Raw genomic sequence first — 14,922 nt, 5'->3', positions numbered from 1 at the left:
TTTAATGTGATGCCTAGCATCGCTTCTCTATTTTTCTTTGAGTATGCTGGTTTATTTGTCAGTGCTTTTGTTAGAGACCAAGTTTCACAACCATATACGATGACTGAAAGTATACACTGGTTAAATGTCTTCCTTTTTAAACAGAGTGGGACATCAATGTTTTCAAAAATACTTTTCAATTTTCTGAATACACTCCAGGCAAGTTGAACTCTCTTCTATTTATTTCCTTTTGGAGTCCACAGTTTAGATCAATGAGATGACCTAAATATGCATATGGAAAGACTCTTTCCAAGAAATTGTTTTCTATTATTATGTTTTTTGGTGTTACAAAATGATTAAACATGGTTTTAGTTTTTCCTCTGTTTATTTTTAGGTCAACTTTTCTGCTTTAATGACATAGCTCTTCTTTCATTACATTAAGGTCTTCTGGAGTGTTTGCAAAAATTATGATATCATCTGCATATCTTAGGTGTGTTAAGTTTCTGTTATTAGTTTTCATACCAAGGTTTGTCCAGTTTATATTGTTAAATATTTCTTGAAGGACTGCTATAAAGATTTTGGGAAATAGCATCTCCTTGTGAGACAAGTTAATGTTAAGAAGAAAATCAATCAAACTAAAATCAAAACAAGTATATTATTATGTTACCTGTGGAACGAACGGGTAAGTTCCGTACACAAATTCCAAGTGGCCTCTTCTCATCCTTTTCACTACCATTATCTGTTGATCCTGGTGTACAACCTTGTGACTGATTAGAACCCTGAGAACTCACAGAGGTGTTATTTGTCATAGGAGTTGCTACAGCTGAGGGCAAATATGAGATTGGAGTTGAAGGAGTAGTTATTGTGCTAGCTGGTCTATCTAGTCTACCTGCTTTGCCACTACTCTGGCTCCCATATGATGCCCTAAAATGTAATTAAAGTGAACATCATTAAACAACTGATAAAAAAAAATTAAAATAGAGACAGTATCAAAAAATTAACTGCAGAAATTAGTCTGTTATAAAAACAGAAAACATCTCAGGGGCTCACATTGGTGAGTACACGCATGGCAAATCTGTGATACCCAAGCTAGATATGATCTTACTTCCTACAATATACACTTGGTATATCATACCTGTAGAATGGGTCTTCTACTCTTCTTTCCTCTACTCGCTCTTACTTCTTACTCCCCCCCCAGCGCTATTAGAGCAATTCAAGGGCGAGAGGGTAACTCTTTCCTCTCAAACTGTAGTTTCCACTATCTACTAAAAAAGGCAAGCCTAGTTGTCTTAAGGTGGCAGCCCCACCATTAAGATACCTATCGTCATGCTAGTCACTTGACATAGGGAAACACATGTTACTTTCAAGTCTCAACGAAATCCAAACCAGGCAGAAAACATGGGAAAAGACAGCAATCTGGAAAAGGTAAAGAACCTTTGGAAAAAGAAAAAAAAAATATGCTACACGGAACATTAGAAGCATAGCACATAAAGAATAATTAGATAAAATTTTAAATGACGAAAAAATAGAAACTGCAGTTCTTACAGAAACAAAAAAACAGCTAATTAAAATATCATGTATAGTGGAGTGGACAAACAAATACATGCAAAAGCTGGTGTAATGATTTGGATCCATAAATCAATTAAACAAAAAATAACTCATTATACATACTGGAATGAAAGAATATTAGAAGTGTGATTAAAATTAAAGAAAATTTAACAGTTGTTGGAGTGTATGCTCCTGAAGAAGGAAAAAAGAAAATGATTACTTTTACAAAAAGTTACAAGGAATATATGAAAAATTAAATAAAACAGACCATATAATTATAGCAGGAGATCTTAATGCCAGAATATGAATGAAAAAAATTAATAATATACAACAATTTGGAGAACCAACAGTAAACAAAAATGGAAAGTGACCCATTGATTATATAATAATTTAAAAATAATGAATACATTTTACAAACATAAAAATATACATAAACATATATGGTGTGCAAGAGGACAAAAATCAATAATAGACTACTTTATAGCAAATGAAAAAGAAGCAAACCGCTTCCTAGATTTTAAAGTCAGAAGAGGACTAGAAATCAACACAGATCACTATTCAGTGCAGGCAAAACCAAGGTTTCCACCAAACTTGTTACAAAAAATACAAAACAAACTAGAGAAACAAAATTTAATTACAAAGTAAGACTACTAAATGATTCAAGTATAAGTAATTTATACCAACAGAGAATTAATAACTACTCAGAAAAAATACAAGAAAATGAAGACATTGAGAAAGAATGGAATAATATAAAAGAAATTATTGCATTAGCAGCATAAGAAAGTCTAGGAACACACAAAAAATATCATAAAAATAAAAAATTACATACATACTTGTTTTTATTAAAAACAAGATGAAATTTAATCTAAAAAAAAGACGAGCAACAGCCAAAAGAGAAACCAGAAAGGTGGGAAAAATTTGTATCATATCTAGAAAATAACATATACAAAATAAGACCCAACGAGCATAAGATACTAACACACATGAATACAGATATAAAAAAAAACTGCAAATATAAATTGTGAAATAGATGTAAAAGAATTCTTTGATTACTTTACAGATCTTTGATTGGATAATACTGGCATCAAAAAAAAATTACACCAGAAACTTACAAAATACTTTAAATGATATAATAACAATGAAAGAATAAAAGACAACCTAAATAAAATAAAAAATGGCAAATCAGCAGGAGAAGATGGGATAAACTCCAAACTGCATAAATTCGATGGAAAAAAATTCCAAAGATTATTAAAATGTTTAAATAAATTACAGTCATCCCTCAACTTATGTCAGGGTTTCGTTCCATCTGGCAAAACATAAGTCGATACATTAAACAAGTGTTTCTCAAAAATGTGGTACACATATCCCCGGGGATACGTGGCAATTTTTGGCTATGCATCACTAACGCATGGAATCATTATTAAGAAAAAAATAAATAATTTAAATATATATTTCTTAATAAATTATATACATAGAGAGGGGGGGAGGGAAATATATATATATATATATATTAATTATATTATGTATGAATTCTCTAAGTTCGCTACGTCGTACTGGCTACATATGGTTCTGCTTGGTCTATACAGCAGTTTCTGTGAGACGGGACACGTGATTCATTAGTTAATACCATTTTTATCCCAGTTGTCTCTAATTGCACTATTTGTTGAGAAATATATTACACAGCCTGCATATGTCTCTGTACCTTATTTAGGGACATAATAAAACTAACTGTTTTTCGTGCATCTGCAGTGTAGTAGCTGTTGCAGAGGGCATGTTGTTTACAACAGGGAGTGAGTTATTATCACCCTGGCATGAACACTCCCCATACGGTGTCTCTTAATTGTTGCGGAGTGCAGTAACAACATTGGAAATGTTTAGGTAGTACAGCTTCATGACAAGGTTAGTACCATCACTTTGAATGATATTAACAACCAGAATGAAGGGAAAAATCCCATGTCCATCTTTTTAAACACTCCTGGCACCTGCAAAGTTGTACAATATGCAAATTCCGCGCATTTGGTGTTTAACATTCCTGGCGGGGTGCTTAAGGTCAAATCTGTATAACTGAGAGGAGACCTCCACATCGTCTTTAAAGGAATGCGGAGAACCGACCAGGGCTTCTGACCTAATGCCCAATCCTCACCTTCTCATAGTGCACCCTGTTGGGTATCTACCTGGATACTGAACGAACGAGGACGGGCTGGCAATTTCGGATTTAGCCGAACAAATTGTAATTCTGATTGGCTTAAACCAAATTATAAAATGATGGTACAACATGACAAAATTTCATGCGGGCTGGGGCGTCGCTCGATTAAACAAGGCCCTCGCTGTTTTCACCAGGGAACCAGGGTGAACAGCGAAAGTCAGCTACTGGAACAAATCTGAAAGCACACCCCAACTCAACATCACCAGAGTTAAAGATCAGTACTATCAACATAAGAAGCCTGAATGGCAAAGAAATGGAACTAGCTGAGGAATTAGATAAGTACCAGATCGACATAATAGCGGTGACTGAAACAAAAAAGACAAAAACTGGCAAGATATTTCTGAGCAATAAATACAAAATGTTATATTCAAGCAATGACAATCAAGGAAAAGAAGGTGTAGCCATTGTATTCAACACTAAATACGAGGCTAATCTTCTTGAATGGCAGGCAGTCTCAAGTATAGTGATGTGGGCAAATATCAGAATGGCGAATGGACAATGAGACTTATTTGTGCCTATGGTCCCACAGAAGGTTCGACTAAGGTAGAAGTGAAGGAATCTTTTAATGTTTTAGCATCTGACACAATGAAAAAGGAAAAGTTAGTCCTTGTTGGGGATCTAAATAGCACAGCAGGAAATGATTGTCAGACATACAAAAATATTTTGGGAAAATTTGGAGAAAAGAGCAAAGCTAATAATAATGGCAAATATTTGTTGGATTTCTGCTCAGGACATGGACCGGTTATTACTAACACCATGTTCCAACATAAAAATGTGCACAAATTCACAAGAAACTTAGAAATGGAGGAAAGAGTGCTGTAAAAGGAGTTAGACATGATAAAGGTGACATGAAAAAGGGAGAAAAAGATATCCTTGAAGTATGGAGTAAATACTTCGAGAAACTGCTAAACGAAACAAGCAGTGATAGCACAGTGGTAAAAAACACTCAACAGGCATACAGTCAGGAATACATATACATACTTGAAGTAGAAAAAGCCATCAAAGGCTTAAAATGTGGAAAGGCAGGCAGGAGTAGATGATATTCGACAGAAATGCTGAAGTATGGTGGTATAAAAGTCTTGCAGTGGCTGCACTGCTTAATTCAGAAGGCCTGGACAGAGGGACGAATTCCCAATGATTGGAGTAGAGCTCTAATAGTACCCATATATAAAAAGAGAAATAAACCTGAATGTGAGAATTACAGAGGTATTTCCCTTCTGAGTGTTCCTGGTAAGATATATGCACGTATACTTGAGAAACGGTTGAGAAGAATAGTAGAAGAAAAGCTTAGTGAAGAACAAGCTGGATTCAGGTCAAATAGAGGCTGTCAGGATCAGATCTTCACTTTACGACAAATAGTTGAGAAAGCATGGGAATACAACAAAGATCTGTATTTAAGTTTTGTAGATCTGGAAAAGGCATATGATTAGGTGCCAAGAGAGAAGCTATTCAATACTCTAAAGATATATGGTGTCAATGGAGCATTATATCAAGCAATACTTAGTCTTTATTTGAGTTGTAACTCAGGAGTTAGAATTGAAGGAAGTACAGGAAGATGGTTTAATGTTAAATCTGGTGTGAGACAAGGATGTACATTATCCCCACTTTTATTCATTATCTATATGGATCACGTAATGAAGGAAAATGGTATTAAACCTGATATCGAAATTGGAGATGTTAATGTCAGCTCTTTGCTTTATACGGACAATGTTACACTTCCAAATAAATCCGCTACAAGTTTGCGAGATTCCTTGACTAAATTGAATAACTTGTAATCGATACGGTATGAAGGTCAGCAATAAAAAAACAAAGACAATGAAAATAGGCAGAATTGCTGAAAACGGAGAACCTGTGGAACAAGTAAAACATTTCAGCTACTTAGGCACAATTTTTAGTGAAGATGATAAATTAAATATGGAAATAGATAACAGAATCATCAAAGCTGGTATGGTAGGAAGTCAATTTAATAAATTCATATGGAATAAGAGAGAAATTAGTCAGAACACTAAATTAGCTGTATACAAGACAGTGTTCAAATCAGTTTTAACTTATAGATCTGAGAGCTGGGTCAGTAGTAAAACACTTGACCAAAGACTAGAGACCGCAGATATGAGAGTCCCGAGAAAGATTAGAGGCATGAACAGATGGCATCAATGGCAATATCATATTAAAAATGAAGATATTAGGAAAGAACTTCACATTGTCAGCATCCAGGAATGAGTTAGCAGAGATAATCTCAGGTGGTATGGTCACTTAAACAGAATGGGCGAAGAAAGATTGATAAAACAATTGTTCTCTGCCAGGTTGGCAGGAAAACGATATAGGTGGTTTGATATAGGTGGTTTGATAGGGTACAAAATGCCTTAGACGACAGAAATATAAGATCTGATAATATTGGAGTCTTGACAAGTAACAGAATGATTTGGAGGAAAATTGTAGATAGGAAGTTAGTAATGATGGAAATGTTTCATGTAGTACTATCATATCCTGTACACCCCTTGAGGGTACATGGCAGGAATTTGATGATGATCATTCCTGGTGTTGAATTTTGGAACTACTTTTTCTTCCCTCAGGTATCACTTCTGCATGACACCCAGGGTATTCCTGCAAAGTTGTGTAGCATTTGGATCACATGATGGGCTCCACAAGGCCTTAAACAGGGATACTTTAATTTTGATCACCCTCCATATAAGTTTTGATACCTTGATAATGTAATTCCAATGGCTTATGAAACTTGTTATTTATATTATATTTATTATTTATTTTTATAAATGTAGTCTCAGTACTGAAAATTAAATTAAGTACAGATCAATTTATTTACTGAATTTTCTAGGTAAGATTTATACAACCACATTTTAAGAAGTGTCTAACAAAATTATGGAAGAAAACCATGAGAAAGGGCAAGCTGGATCCAGGTCAAATAGGGAATATCAGAACTAGAGTTCAACTTTAAGATAAATGAATGATAAATCATGGAAATATAATATGAATTTGTATTTTCAATTGTGTGGTTCTTGAATAAGCAACTGATAATGTGCCATAAGATAATTCAAAATGCTACAGTTATATAGTGTAAATGGGGGTATGCATAACAATATTATTATTATTACAGGCGACTCCAAGGAGTCCTTAGACTCATCGAAGAAGGCCCTAAACATCATGTTCACACAACTATTCGATATTCTCACAGTATCTATCATACCTTGCCTTGAACTCATTCACTGTCATAGCACACACAACAGACTCTGGCAGCTTATTCCACTCATTTACCACTCACCAAGTAAAAAACCTAGCTCTAACACCCTTGCTAACCACATTCTTGCCCAGCTTCCATGTATGGCCCCTAGTCCTCCCACCACCAGTCCTATTCTCAAAAATATCTTCTGAATCAATCTTATAGAAACCCTTCAGCAATTTGAACATCTCAATCATATCTATCCTTTTCTGCCTATCAACCAATCTTTGCAACCCACAAATCTTCAACCTATTCTCATAAGGTTCAATCCATAGACCTGTTATCATCTTGGTCACTTGCCTCTGGTTCCCCCTCCACCTCCTCCCCATATCTGGGCACAATGGTCGAGATGAGGTCTTATCAAGGTTCGGTACAGAGGAACAATAAATTGCTTGTCTCTGCTCGTCAAAGTATTTTTCAGCAACCAAGTGGTTTGATGAGCTGATTTAGTCACTTTTCAATGTGTCCCCCTAAACTTCATCTCCCTATCCACTAACACTCCCAAGTCTCTGGCCTCATCAATCTCCTGGCATACAGTTCCACTAATGTGGTATACTGCTGCTAATCTTTTCACCCCAAAATGCGTAATCTTACATTTTGTCACAGAAATTGACATCCGTTCTCTTTAGCCCAGAACTCCAATCTATCCACATCATCCTGAAAGATTTTGACATCATGTGCATTCACTATTGCTCTACCTAACTTTGCATCGTCAGCAAACAAATGAACCGTTCCTCTCAAATCCTTCCCTATATCGTTAATGAACAAATTAAACAGCAGTGGTCCAAGAACAAAACCCTGCGGCACAACACTAGTCACAGGCCGTCTTTTGGATTCTACTCCTGAATAAACTACTCACCGATATCTCTCCATCAACCACCCACCTATCCATCTCACCAACCCTATATCCATTCCCACATGTTGCAGTTTACGGATTAGAATTCCACGTGGTATCTTGTCAAAGGCCTTAGCCAGGTCCAGCTGTATCACTGTAAACCCATTACTCTTATCCAGTTCAGCCGTCACTGTGTTATAAAACTTGAGCAAGTTACCGAGGCATGATCTACCCTTCACAAAGCCGTGCTGTCCGCCGTACAGTATCTCATTTTCATTAATCCTTTCTTGTATTTTTCCCTTGACTACTTTCTCCAAGACCTTGACAACAACTCCTGATATGCTGATCAGTCGGTAATTTGCAACAGCAGTCTTGGATCCTCCTCAATGAAGTGGAACTATTCTCCCCCCTCTTTCCACACCTTAGGGACTAAACCAGACCCGAGACTCAGATTAAACAACATGATCAAGAGCACTGATAATTCTTTAGCCGCTTCACTTAAGACCCGTGCCGGTATACCATCCAATCCCACAGATGTATTCACATTAAGGTTCTGTAATAGACTATTCACCTCCACTTCAGTCATCACAATTCCCGTATAAACTAATGGTTCCTTCATTCTTTCAATGTCACCACCTGGATGATATACTCTTACAAAGTGCTCACTCAGTAATTCCACTAGATTGATCAGTGACCTCCTTGCCGATTGCAAGGAGGTCACTGATTCAGTGACCTCCTTGCAATCGGCATCGCTTAAAATCATTCTGCCGTGTACAGTTTTTCTTTTATTTGCAGCATATTCAAAGAACTGTTTGGGATTCTCTTTAGCTTGCATAGCTAGTTTCCTTTCATAATCCGCTTTTGCTTTTTTTACCACACTCGTTACCCTTCTGGCCTGCGCTTTATACCGTTCGTGTGCCTGCAGGTCACCTTTCTCTTTAAATTCCTTCCACAGTTGTTTCTTTTTTTGCTGCTCAAGCTTAACAGTGTTATTCATCCATTTAACCCCTACTTGTTTTACTATTCGGACCCTAGGTATACAATCAGCCATAACCTCCTGCAAATGCTCCTTCACCACTTCCCATGCTCTATCGACATCCAGCCCTTGCAGTTTTACATGCCATGGCACTGAACCAAGCAATCTCCTAAGCTTGTGATACTTGCCAGCACGGTTAATTCCACATATACCCTGTCTTTATCGAAAATTCTACACCTTTAGCCACCTCCCAGGTCAAGACCTTATGATCACTCTCACCAATTGGTGGCAACATGGTCATATTCATTACAGTCAAATACTCAGATGCTATTACCAGGTCAAGCACTCTCAAACCCTTAGTATTTTCTATTACATGCTATCTCAGATAGTTATCCCTTAATAATTGAATAAAATCCAGTTCCTTTCTCACATGTGTCCTCTCCTCCTTCCAATCAATGTTACCATAGTTGAAATGACACATAATAATTACCCTCCTTCCATTAATTTGTATATACATACTATCTCCACCATCTATTCCATCACCTAGTCTATAGCAGCACCCAACTGTATATTTTGTTCTGCCAGTCTCAATCTCACACCAAATAGCCTCAAATGAGCTATTTTCACTATACTACAATACAACTCCAATTCTCCTTGACTGCAGTTCATCAGCTATCATCAATAACACTCCTCCCCCACATTTTATTCTCTCTGTCCCTCCTAAACACACTATAACCTACACATTCTATCCCACTAACTATATCATCTTCTGTCAGCCATGTTTCACTAATGCCAATAACCTGTGGCTAGAAAGAGCCAATCAAAGCCAAAAATTCTTCCTTCTTCTTCCTAATACTCCTGGCATTAGTATACATGAAATGCAGAGGTCCCTTTGTCCCACCCCTATCTTGATACATTATTCTAACTATCCCATTCCGATTACTTGTCTTTAGTACTGGCTCGGGTACATTATATACATTCTTACACTCAACTGTCTCACTGATGTCCGCATATCCCCCCCCCCTTGGTAGTTCTAGTTTCCCTGGTTCTGCACATCCATTTTCATTTCACTCAGCAACACTTTTTCCAGTCTCCGCACACCTAATGCAGGCCATCCATCTTGTATAAATCCTTTTGCCCATCAAACTCATTCCACACCACACCGTCTGCATAACCTGCACATAGAGTCATTTGCGATTATGGCCCTCCTAAACTCCTCTCTGTCGTACCGCATCAACAGACACACCATCCTAACTCTGTCACTCTTTTCTTTCGCTACCTTTAACAATACTTTCAAGTTCTCTCTTGTAAAAAATTATCTCCTTTCAATTCATTCGTACCCGCCACAACTATCAATTCTTTCACCCTCTGTTTTTGCGCTCTAATACTCTCACTTACATCCTTATCGCACCCGGTAAGTACGATTTAGTTAAACTCTCATCTATCATACCTCTTAATAACGAGTCTCCGTACAACACTCTTTCCTTCATTTCTGAAACTCCCCCACTCTTACGCTTATTTTTCCTTTCAAACACTTGCTTATTTCCGTTAGCCAAGGCACTCTGGAAAGAGTTTTGCAGGTGCTCCAACTGCCACTTCGCATTGTGTATTACTCCATGTAACTGTACGATCTCATTCCTTACAAATACTTCCTCATTTTTTTCATCATTTAAACCATTTTCTCTCTCTGTATAATTGCTTTCATTCTCTCTTTGATCACCGCTCTCATTGCCATCTTGTACAACATCACAATTCCCTATCAAGCCACTATTTTCACTCACATTCTGGCTTTCTTCTACCACAACAATCTCACGACCTGACACATACTTCAATTCCTCACGTTCCTTACACTTTCTGCACAGCCTCCCACCACTATCATTTTCCATCCAAACTCCATCCTCTTTCGGGAAAGCATGCATCCCACACATATCACACCGGTCAAACTCCCTCACATTAAAGTTTTGAACAAAGGAGTCGTATTTTTGGACGCCGTTATTTTTCGTCGCATTGGCGCCATGTGCTACTCTATGAAACGTATCTTTAAAATACTAAGTTAAATAAAACAGAATTCACACCAAAATCACGCAGACACAACAAGTTACCAAAAATAAACAATACTACATTAAGATTTAAACCAATATTCCAATTTTCACTCAAAATAATACTTAGCTTTCGGAAGCTCTCTGAAAACACTACACACCATGTAGCCCTCTGATACATTTGAATGATAACCCAATTAAAATATATACATTTGTACTTGGGTTATCAGTCAACAGTTACAACTGTTGACTGATCTCCCTTATCTTACTGTGTTAATAAATGATATAATATAAAATGAAATGTAAGATAAGGGAGCACAATTTTGAGTTTGTTACTCAAAATCTGTGTATTGTGGTATGAAGGAAAGTGGCATTACACTTCCTATCAAAATCAGAATATTTAGCTCAGCGCTTTACTTTATGCAAGATGATGCATACTTCTAATACATCCAGTATACGTATTCAGTTGTCTAGCCAAAGAAGAAATCACTGTTGTAACAATCTGATATGAGCATAGCAATAGAAAACTATAAAAATAGCAGGAACATTCTCCACAGAAAATCTCCAAAACAAGTACAATAAGGTAATTAGACACAATTTTTAGTGAAGATAGCAAATTAAATCTGAAAATATATAACACAAAAAACAAAGCTGGTATGGAAGGGAGTGAGCAAAATAAATTTTTATGGAATAAAAGAGAAATTAGTCAAAAGTACCAAACTGATATACAAATAATGGTTTGGTCCAATTTTAGATTATGAATATAGTGTAGGATTAGAAATACAATTTCCAGGTGATCAAAGTCTATAGCCATGAGGGTTCTGAGAAAAATTAGGGGAGTGAATAGAAAGGTATCAATACCAGAATCATATTAGATGAAAATATCAAATAAGGAACTTGACACTGTTTGCATCCGAGAATGCATAAACAAACCTAGTGTAAGATGGTATGATCACTTAACAGAGAGAAGAAGAAAGATTAGCCAAAATGGTCATTTCAGGTAATAGTGCTTTGAATGTCTGAAATGTAAGATCTGTCCAATTATGGAGACAACAAATTAATTTAAAAGACAACTGTTGATAGGAACTAGTAAAAATTATTGTAAATTTAATTTTGTAGTTTCACATTCAATGAGAATGTGTAAGCAAATACTGCTAACTTAAAATGCTGCTAACATTTGAGAGAGAGAGAGAGAGAGAGAGAGAGAGAGAGAGAGAGAGAGAGAGAGAGAGAGAGAGAGAGAGAGAGAGAGAAAGAGACAGTACATGCATTTCATGATTCTGAGGTGAGAAAAAATTTAACCAAAGTAGATCAGAATGAGGAGATTTCAAGTCAAGCACTCTCTGACATGAAACCAGAAAAGGAACATGTGATTTATTTTTATTTTTAACACAAAATAATACTGAGGATGACGGGGAGGAGAGGGAGGTAAGCAGTAATTGAAGATTTGAGTTTCTATTATGAAAAAGCAGTTGTGATCTCTTAGACACGAGAGAGATATAGAGCAGAACTAAAACAACATGTGAAGATATGAAAAGTTTAGGTCACTTACCTTTTCCACATTTAACTGATTTCTCTTTGACTTTTCATGATTGTTACTTATGGTAAGGTGACATTGGCCATGATATGGAATATTCAGTAAAGATCAGAATCCCAAGCCATACACATGGATTTTACTAAACTTCTTCACAAATCATGGCTTCAGCCTCCCCAAACACCGCTATGTGGTCTCATTCAAGTTACAACTGAAAGTGTAGTGGCTGTAAGACTATTATTCTCTAAATGAGCTGGAATTTAGGATTCCAGGTCATCCTAAACATGAATTCAAGGATCCATACAACAGACATGATGATAGTTATGCAGCCATCCCACAATGGGTCTGCCAACTCCATGGAGATTGCTGTGATAAAGATGATAATGCTTCATTTAATATACTATCTAGCTGCTGATCTGCAGATCAGCAAAGATGACAATAGACATGATACATGATGTAACTGGAGTGTGCATGTGCTTCAACTTATGGCTATCTTGGTTCACTCCTTAGTTTCCTCCAATCTGTCAACAATGTGAAGATGTGGGTGGAGAATTGGTTGTTGCAATCTTATACCACAGAAAAAAAAGCTAAATTCTTGGAAATAGCATTCCTCAATGATCACAATAAACCAAAACGTCTTCTGGTGCTTACAGTATTTTTCTGATTATTCTGCAAGTTTGTGCTCCATAGTTAATTTATTTATGTCATCTGTTTATACTTCCATATTCCACCGGTATTTATCATACATCTTGTAAATTAGTCCATTTCCAATTATTCTCTAGAGAGCAAATCTATACAATCAAGTTATTGTTCCATCTTTCACTTCAGTTAATGATAAATAAACCATTAATAATCAGCTTCAAAAATAATCTGGGATCACTTTAATAAGTAGTATCTGTGTGGATTCTATCACTGCAAATCAGAATCTTTGTGTTTAGGTATTACTTTTGCAGAAATGCCATAGAAAAGTTTGAAGAAACTCAAGTAACTGCTGCTGATATCTCTAAGCCACAGGACCTGATTTGCTACAAAGTTCCATTTAGTTAATGCAGCTTACTTCTATAACTTGGGATGGCGGATTTCTCTCACTCAATTAGGAGGGTGGTCTGAACCGGTCTCACCAGAATCCAAACAGTGGACAAAAGCTGGTTGTTGAGTGCCAAAGAAGACCAAGCCAGTTCCATCAGCAGGAAAGGTCATGGCATCAGTGTTTTGGGATGCTAAAGGCATTTTGTTTATTAATTATCTTGAAAAGGATAAAAGCAATAACCGGGGAATATTATTCTGATCTTATAACCAGAATAGACGAAAAAATTCATGAGAAAAGAACCAGTTCAAAAGAAAAAAATCATCTTTTATCAGGACAATGCACCAGCCCACAAAGGTGTTTTGCAATGGGAAAATTAAGGGATCTGCACTATGAATTGTTGGAACATCCATCCTATTTCCCAGATTTGACTCCCTCTGACTTCTATCTCTTTCCAAAACTAAAAACTCTTCCTCGGTGGTCAGCGTTTTTCTTTTGAATCAAGAGGTGATTGCAGCTGTAGAGGGGTATTTTGCAGATCTTACTGAGAACCACTACAGGGATGGGATAACGGCACTGGAGCATCGCTGGAATAAATGTATTAAAGGAAGATTATTTCTTCAAAAATAATTTTGAAATTATGAATTTGATTTTTCATCATAAGCCTGAGAACTTTTCACACCACCCTCTTATGTGTGAAAACAGACTTTCATCCTAAAACTTGGCAGCTAATTCTGAGATACCAAAGGGTTTTTTCCTTTCTCTTTCTTCCTTCTGAATATCAATAATCTTCAAGTTAATTGAAATTCCAAATTTTGCTGAATAGTAATATATTGGACTCCTGTTTCTCATACAACAAAGCATCTGCTATCAAGAAAATTTCTATAATGTCCATTTCCACAAACTATTTTTCAATGAGGTTCCGATAATGTTGTTAACTTTACTCTAGCGAAACTAAAATTCTTGCAAAAAAAATAACCCTTTTCTTCCAGTCTCACTTGTAATTAAAAAGCCTCTTTGGTATTTATATGTCTTGCAATTTGGTAATTAGCCCATATCCAAATTCATCAGAACAGTGACAAATATCGACCATCATGTTATTGTTCTGCCTTACACTTCAAGTAAATGAGAAATTATCAATTACAATCAGATTCGACACTGATCTTGAGACTCTCAGCTAGTCCTTCATTTGCCAAAAAAGAAAATTTAAAAACTGTGTAAACATAATGGAACATTTCATTTAGTAATCAACTCTAACTTCCTATTTAAATTTGTCATGCTTTAAAGGTTACCTCGACAATCATCAGCCTGGTGGTCAGCTATCCTATATATATACATACTACAACAAGAAACAGAAATAAAAGTGAGGAGCTCATCCTTAGCAATAGTAGATATATGGGACTAAAAACTATAGCCATCGCTGAAATGTCTCACTGTTGGCTATAATTTTTAGTCTCATAGCTGACAGAAGAAGATATGATTGCAGGAAGAATGTGACTACTACAGTGTATTCAGAGTAGATAAACAAGATAGGAAGGGTAAG

General features: G+C 36.3%; 1 protein-coding gene across 1 annotated transcript in view; it reads right to left on the bottom strand.

Annotated features, from left to right (window-relative positions):
* Positions 1 to 14,922, bottom strand: part of spen (spen family transcriptional repressor split ends) — a 570,588-nt gene that overhangs the window by 315,016 nt on the left and 240,650 nt on the right. Inside the window, exon 5 of the mRNA XM_090393943.1 lies at positions 647 to 903. Coding sequence (XP_090250069.1) covers positions 647 to 903 — 257 coding nt within the window. The remainder of the gene's footprint in view (positions 1 to 646; positions 904 to 14,922) is intronic.

Source organism: Typopeltis vanoorti, chromosome 6 (assembly GCF_054136105.1).
Source record: "Typopeltis vanoorti isolate ZY-2024b chromosome 6, IOZ_Tvanoo_1.0, whole genome shotgun sequence".
Taxonomy (NCBI): domain Eukaryota; kingdom Metazoa; phylum Arthropoda; class Arachnida; order Uropygi; family Thelyphonidae; genus Typopeltis; species Typopeltis vanoorti.
Note: the sequence above shows the minus strand (reverse complement) of the source record. Positions and strands in the feature narration are given on the sequence as shown.